The sequence below is a fragment of the Piliocolobus tephrosceles genome, chromosome 13, assembly GCF_002776525.5.
Source record: "Piliocolobus tephrosceles isolate RC106 chromosome 13, ASM277652v3, whole genome shotgun sequence".
NCBI lineage: Eukaryota > Metazoa > Chordata > Mammalia > Primates > Cercopithecidae > Piliocolobus > Piliocolobus tephrosceles.
In genome coordinates, this window is record NC_045446.1 from 29,500,758 (window position 1) to 29,508,763 (window position 8,006).

General features: G+C 35.7%; 1 protein-coding gene across 2 annotated transcripts in view; it reads left to right on the forward strand.

Annotated features, from left to right (window-relative positions):
• The window catches only part of APIP (APAF1 interacting protein), a 34,558-nt gene extending 27,876 nt beyond the window's left edge, over nucleotides 1-6,682 (forward strand). For both annotated transcript variants that reach the window (XM_023185498.1, XM_023185499.1), the window contains exons 4-7: nucleotides 576-693; nucleotides 1,015-1,150; nucleotides 5,554-5,721; nucleotides 6,237-6,682. In XM_023185498.1, coding sequence (XP_023041266.1) covers nucleotides 576-693; nucleotides 1,015-1,150; nucleotides 5,554-5,721; nucleotides 6,237-6,336 — 522 coding nt within the window. In that variant the 3' untranslated portion in view covers nucleotides 6,337-6,682. The remainder of the gene's footprint in view (nucleotides 1-575; nucleotides 694-1,014; nucleotides 1,151-5,553; nucleotides 5,722-6,236) is intronic.
• Nucleotides 6,683-8,006: the final 1,324 nt, after the last annotated feature.

The window sequence follows — 8,006 nt, forward strand, 5'->3', positions numbered from 1 at the left end:
TCCACATGTACCCCTGGACCTAAAATAAAAGTTAAAAAAAAAAAAGAAAAACCTGTAGATCTCAAGGGTTAGAAAATTTTACTTAAAATTTTGGTTTTATTTTACAAAATGTGGGGAAAAAAATATTAACACCCATCTTCGGAATGTTGATTTCTTTATATAGGCTCTCTGAAATATAGTTGTGAAATTATAAGGCAAAGTTGAGAAGCTAAATTGATGAAATGACAGCAGTAAAATCATTACATAAATAGTAATTTTCCTTATCATTTTTTGTCTTCAAATTTTTTTAGTTTTTAAGATTTGTATTAAACTTTTGAGAATATTTTTACTGGTAGAAATCATTTTTTATTTCTCAAAATTGTTAAATTATTTTGAGAAACTATAATTATATATTTAAAATGTAAAGTATATACATATATTAGCACTATGTATATGTATACTAAATATATACACAAGTATATATACTATAGATAAACACTTTCTTGTATCTTGTGTATAGGTACACAAGAAAAGAAACATTTCTAGTTGGTATTTTGTAAGCCTTCTTTTTTTTCTTTTTTTCCCTCTATAAATAGCCTGAAGACATGTTTGTTTGTGATATAAATGAAAAGGACATAAGTGGACCTTTGCCATCTAAGAAGCTAAAAAAAAGCCAGTGTACTCCTCTTTTCATGAATGCTTACACAATGAGAGGTATGCAGAAAATGTATTCAACATAAAGAATATTTGCAGAGTAGGCTCCTCTAAATAATGGTAATTATTATTTCAGTTAACATTTCTTGGATACCCACCATATGCAAGAACTTGGTGCATGAACTTACTCAGTTTTCACATCAACCTATGAGGAAGGTCCATTATTCCACTTACCCTCGTGCCCACCACCAACTTATTCAATGCCAGGAAAAATAAGCCTATAACCATATGTATACATATGTATAACTATATGGACTTTTTTTCTTTAAAAGCTGTAATTCGGTCTTCATTGAGCATGCGGCTTTCTTATTCCTCCTCCAGGAGCAGGTGCAGTGATTCATACCCACTCTAAAGCTGCTGTGATGGCCACCCTTCTCTTTCCAGGACGGGAGTTTAAAATTACACATCAAGAGATGATAAAAGGAATAAAGAAATGTACTTCCGGAGGGTATTATAGGTATTTTTTTTCCTTTTCTTAAATAATTTGAAAAGAATTCTTCCTTCTCTTTGATAAATAGAATACTGATCATTTTATGCATAAATGAGATGTCGTGAGATCTGTGTTAAATAATACTCCCTTTAATATTACACTTCCAGACCTATTCTTATGACACAAATGGGATGTCTTTCCTCCTTTCCCGCCCCTATCCCAGCCGTGGTAAATTCTTAGCAATATGAATAATGAAATGTTTGTTTAAGTAAACTGAAAAAAATCTTGACTGAGAGTTCTGTCATGATGGAAAGACTATGTTCCTGTATTGAGGCACCCAAAGATCTCTTCACCTTCACTTTGTCTTCAGAAATTTGAGCAGTGACTAAAGTTTGTACTTCATGATGATTTAATTTAGTGTTTCTGGAATATTTTCATATTTATGTAAGTTTTTTTAATAAAATAGATCTCTATATTTTTAGAATTTTTCAGTGTGGAAGGTGATATGGATAGTAAGTGTAGATTACCATTCTAGATCAGTTTAAATAAATTCACCGGTCCACAAAAGTGTAGTAATTCTTCATAATTCTAGAATATAATGGCATGAAGAAACGTGTTCTCAGTGTTCAGGGACAAGCTAAACATTTCATTGAGTTTATTAGCATTCTCATTCCTGAACCTTCACTCTTAATTTCCTAAAGGGCTTGATTCTACCTTGCCTTGTTTAGAGGAAAATGGTGCCCGTTTTACTAAAGTGTTATTACCACAATATCATATTCTTACTGCACATAATGGAATGTACATGTTTAAACTAGTGCACTGAGAGATTGATTTGATTTCAGTTAATATTTATTGTGTGCTTAAAGCATTCCTCGGGACCGTGAAACACCAATTTACAAAAGTTAAATATTTAAATTAAGAGAAGTGTACATACTGAAGAAAGTAGAGTCCCAGATTGCCTCTTCCATATCTGGGGCTGAAGGAGAGGCCTTACGGGTGCTATCAGTTTCATATGAATTTTATTGTTTTGGTGAAGAAATAAAAATGGTCAGAAGAATCAGTTTTTCTGAAAAGAGGGAAAAGGTAAGGTAGAGGAACAGAGCATAAGAGAGTCTTTGCAATTTTGTAGAGAGGCCAAACATGGTGGCCCTTTGCAGTTTTGTTGGAGCCTAGCTGGGAAATGAGTAGTAGAGTCATTATCACAGCTCAGGAGGCAGTGTTATTGTGTCTGAATTTGAAGAGAATCCTGAGTCTAATCAAAAGGGCAATGACAGCTGGATGAGGTAAGAAAGGATGGAGTTTAAAATTCTCTACTGTATTTTTTTTAAGCTTTTATATAAAGAACATCTTTAAAATACAGTCACATGTCACTGTGGATGGGGATATATTCTGCAAAATGTGTCACTAGGTGATTTCATCATTGCTTGAACAGCAGAGTATACATACACAAACCTAGATGGTATAGCCTACTGCACACCCAGGGCATAGCCTAATGCTCCTAGGCTACAAGCCTGCATAGCAGGTTACAGTACCAAGTACTGTAGGCATTTGCAACATAATGGTAGGTATTTGTGTATCTAAACATAGAAAAGTTTCAGTAAAAAAATACGATGTAAAAGATAAAAAGTGTCACGCCTGTCTAAGGCCCTGACCATGAACGGAGCTTGCAGGACTGGAAGTTGCTCTGGGTAAATCAGTGAGTGAGTGGTGAGTAAATGTGAAGGCCTAGGACATTACACTGCTATAGACTTTATAAACATTGTACGTTTAGGCTACACGAAATCTATTGAAAACATTTTTTAATAATGACCTCAGCTTACTGTAACTTTTTTACTTTATCAAGCTTTTACTTTTTTTTTTTTTTTAACTTTTGGACTCTTGTAATAGTACCTTGAAACACACATTATACAGCTATACAAAAATATTTTCTTTATATCCTTATTCTGTAAGTTTTTTTCTATTTTAATTTTTTTTAACTTTTTAAATTTTTTTTGTTAAAATCTGAGACACAAACACATATATTAGCCTAGGTGTACACAAGGTCAGGGTCATCAATATCACTGCCTTCCACCTCCACACCTTGTCTCACTGGAAGGTCTTCAGGGGCAAGTAACATGCATGGAGCTGACATCTCCTGTGATAACAGTGCCGTCTTCTGGAATACCTCCTGAAGGACCTGCCTGAGGCTGCTTTACAGTTAACTTTTTAAAAACTATATAAGTAGAAAGAGTACACCCTAAAATAGTGTTTTTAAATTATAGTGTGATAAATACATAAATTACTAACATAGTCATTTATTATCATTATCAAATATTAAATACTATACATAATTGTATATGCTGTACTTTCATAGAGCTAGCAGCACAGTAGGTTTCTTTACACCAGCATCACCACAGATACTTGCATAATATGTTGTGCTGTAACCTTATGACAGCTAAGCAGTCATTAGGCGATAGGAGTTTTTGGGAGCCAAAAATGCCAAAGGGGTCGTGACCAACTCAGCATTCCACTGGAGGCAGTATGATCAAACAGCAAACTGTTTATCATGAATGCAGGATGTGAGCAAACTCACCCTGCGCCTGCCACCAAAAGGTTTGCTGAGGGACATCACTCCCTGGCGCAGGGCTCCTTGAAGTTATCTGTTGAGAAATCTAGCATCTATTGTTCAAAGCATGCAGTCTCACAAGCCTGCTGTGAACCTAATGGCTGCCTGACAGCTGCCTGACAATCACCCCCCCACGATCACCCCCCATTCCTTGTTGTCTCTTTTACCAATAAATATGGAGGGCTATGTAAAGCTCAGGGCCCTTGTCCACTAGAGGCAAGGTGCCCCTGACCCCTTCTTCCAAATGTACTCTCTTGTCTTTATCTTTTTATTCCCACGTTCACCCACTTTGTTCAGTCCACCAGGTCCGTGCAGGTTACAAGTTTTTCAGCTCCATTATAATCTTATAGGACCACTATCATATCTGTGATCTGACATTGACAGAAACAGTTTCTGTCATGACTGTACTAGTTCTTACCAGGGAAGGTTAACATATGTATCTGTATAATGTATACATATATACATGTGTATATAATATATGTATACATATAGTTTTATAATGGTATACATATACATAACATTTATATTATAATTGTACTCCCTTTCAGAAGCAACGTATCTATGGTACAGTGAAAACAATACTCTTTGAGGGTCAAAGGGCTATCCTCTCTTTCTCATTTAACTTGTCTGGATCAGTGTCATGTTTGTAAAGTGGGAGGATTGGCTTGAATTTGCTTTCAGGTCTTATTTTGCTGTGAAATTATTTTGCTCCTGAAAATATATCTGACTATTGAGTGCATGCTAGAGAAAAATATAAGTTTGTGGTTCTCTTGGCCAATATTAGGAAAGATTTGAGACTAGCAATTCATTCCTTCAATATTACGGACAGTGGGTTTTTTTTTTTTTTTTTTTTGAGACTGAGTCTGGCTCTGTTGCCCAGGCTAGAGTGTAGTGGCTCAATCTTGACTCATGCAACCTCTGCCTCCCGGGCTCAAGCCATTCTCTCACCTCAGTCTTCCGAGTAGCTGGGACTACAGGCATGCACCACCATACCTGGCTGATTTTTGTATTTTTTGTAGAGACTGGGTTTCACCACGTTGGCCAGGCTGGTTTTGAATTCATGAGCTCAAGCAGTCCACCTGCCTTGGCTTCCCAAAGTGCTGGGATTATAGCCATGAGCCACCGCACTCAGCCATAGTTAAGGATATTGTATAATTACCTCTGTTTTACTTAAGTGAAGTAATGGGCAGCTCTGTACTCTTAATGATAATGGTTGGCCAAGTTATCAGTCACAAGATGACTACTTAGTCTATGCTTGCCCTGCAGTAGCAATTTCTGAATACTTTAGCTAGAAATTTTTTTTTAAGTTTTAGCGCTACAAAGTATCTGAGATACTAGTGCCACAAACCATGCTTGTGTTTATTGATTTGCTATCTCAGATACTTTGGGGTTCTGCAGAAATGAAATACAGTGATTTTGTATTATTGGGAAATTCTTAATATATAATTCAATTTTTAATCTTTTCTATGCTTCTGATTCTGAAATACATCATTTGCCATCTCCTTGTGTAAATATTATGATTGTCCCTGCTTCAAGAAAACATTTGTATGATCTTGATGATTTGTTAGGTTTTGGTATATTTTACAAATTTCCACCACTTAGGTTTAGGATTAGACCAAGCCTGCCACATTCCCAAGGTACCTTTTGATAGAGATGGTTATACAAGATACATAGAATAACATGCAATATCCTGTTCATAATTTGGAGTGGCTTTCCAGATACAAAGAGCGTGTCTAACTGGTTACTTGAAAAAATTACATATTGTATACATAGCAATGCTTGATTTTTTTTTTAATGGAAAAAAATCCATTGTTTTGTCTTACAGATATGATGATATGTTAGTGGTACCCATTATTGAGAATACACCTGAGGAGAAAGACCTCAAAGATCGAATGGCTCATGCAATGAATGAATACCCAGACTCCTGTGCAGTACTGGTCAGACGTCATGGAGTATATGTGTGGGGGGAAACATGGGAGAAGGCCAAAACCATGTGAGTGTAAATCAACATGGGAAACAAGTTACCACCCGCTAAATGTGAAAGAAAATAAAGTATGTCAGTTGGTTTAAATTTAAATCGTTTATCATTATTTCTAGATACTTTATTTTTGTTATATAGTCATTCATCAAGAAGTATTGATTGGATGAGCTATTGTTTGGCAAGGCTCTAGGAATGTTGATAGAGGAAGAAGACACAGATCCCAAGTTACGAAAGTTCTATTTCAGAAAGTGACATCTAGTTTAAAAATATGTAAATTTATGTAGGCAGTATATTTTAAACTCTTTCATTTCCTGAGAGGTATGTAATATGGTTGCATGACTTAACACGATTCCTTTCTGTGTTTTAAAAATGTTGAGGGCAAAATAAAGTTTTGGCCTAGAATTGAGAGAAAATGTGTACTAGGAACAAAGCAGAGTTAACTGCAAGCAAGGAGAAATGTGATTCTTTAGGATTGGAGAACTCTGTTGTTCAATAAACACTGGTTCTTTTTGCTTTTTCTTTTACAGGTGTGAGTGTTATGACTATCTATTTGATATTGCCATATCAATGAAGAAAGTAGGACTTGATCCTTCACAGCTCCCAGTTGGAGAAAATGGAATTGTCTAAGCTGAAAGGAAGTCTAATTTATATACAGAGATAAAGCTCAACATAATTATTATTGAAATAAAAGGTATTTTTTTAATGAATTGAAATTTTTCATGATGCTACTAATTTGCCACTAAATATTGCAAATGGTCACCCTGAATCTCTTCTGACATTGGATGTTATTTGCTTATATTCTTATAATTTTAAATGAGGGGACAGTGAAATGACAATTTTATACTCTCTGTTTTTATTTTTAAATCCTTAACAGCAAAATATTTGCCTTTAATTTATTTTTTATATATACTCTCAGAAAATTCCTCTTAATTTTTAAAGATGCTGGTGATAATAAAATTCATTGGAATATTTCCTCATTGTGGAATGAGCATTTTCTTGTTTTAATGTCGGTGTCAGAAAATATATGTGAAACATTAAGTCCAAATTTATCCCTCAATGTTAGTGTCAAAATAATTTTATAGATTTCCCCTATTAACTTTAGTGTTTCCCTGTAGTCTACAATAGGGCACTCATTTTATATTGGGATCAGTTGTGAAATTCAGAGCAGGTGGTATTAATTCAAATTCCCTTAACCAAACAGATCTTGATCAAACCAGTGATGTAATCAGAAAGTACTTTCTTTAAAATTGTTTTAAATTTTACGTTTGGGGGTACACATGAAGGTTTGTTACATAGACAAACATGTCAAGGGGTTTTTGTACATATTATTATGTCACCCAGGTATTTAGTTCAGTACCCAATAGTTATCTTTTATGCTCTTCCTCCTCCCACCCTCCCCCATCAAGTAGACCCCAGTGTCTGTTGTTTCCTTCTTTGTAGTCATAAGTTATTACAATTTAGCTCCCACTTATAAGTGAGAACATGCAGTATTTGGTTTTCTGTTGCTGTGTTAGTTTGCTAAGAATAATAGCCTTCAGCTCCATCCATGTTCCCATAAAAGACATGATCTTGTTCTTTTCTATGGCTGCATAATATTCCATGGTGTATATGTACCATATTTTCTTTATCCATTCTGTCACTGATAGGCATTTAGGTTGATTCCATGTCTTTGCTCTTTGCTCAGTGAACATTTGTGTGCTTGTGTCTTTACGGTAGAATGCTTTATATTCCTTTAGGTATATACCCAGTAATACGATTGCTGGGTCAAATGATTGTTCTGCTTTTAGCTCTTTGAGAAATGGCCATGCTGCTTTCCACAATGTTTGCACTAATTTATACTCCTACCAATACTATGTAAGGGTTCCCTTTTCCCTGCAACCTTGCCTGTATCTAGGTTTTTTTGTTTGTTTTTTCTTTTTTTTTTTTTTTTTTTTTTTTTTGGTGACAGAGTCTTGCTGTGTCACCCAGGCTGGAGTGCAGTAGCGCAATCTTGGCTCACTGCAACCTCTGCCTCCTGGGTTCAAGCGATTCTCCTGCCTAAACCTCCCAAGTAGCTGGGATCACAGGCATGCTACCAGGTCCGGCTAATTTTTATATTTTAGTAGAGACAGGATTTTGCCATATTGGCCAGACTGGTCTCAAACTCCTAGCCTCATGCGACCCGCCCACCTCAGCCTCCCAAAGTGCTGTGATTACAGGCATGAGCCACTGCCTTCAGCCTATTTTCTGGATTCTTGGCGGAGGTTCTTCCACTGGGGAAAAATAGTTTTAGCCACCTCTGGTTAACTTCATTTTCC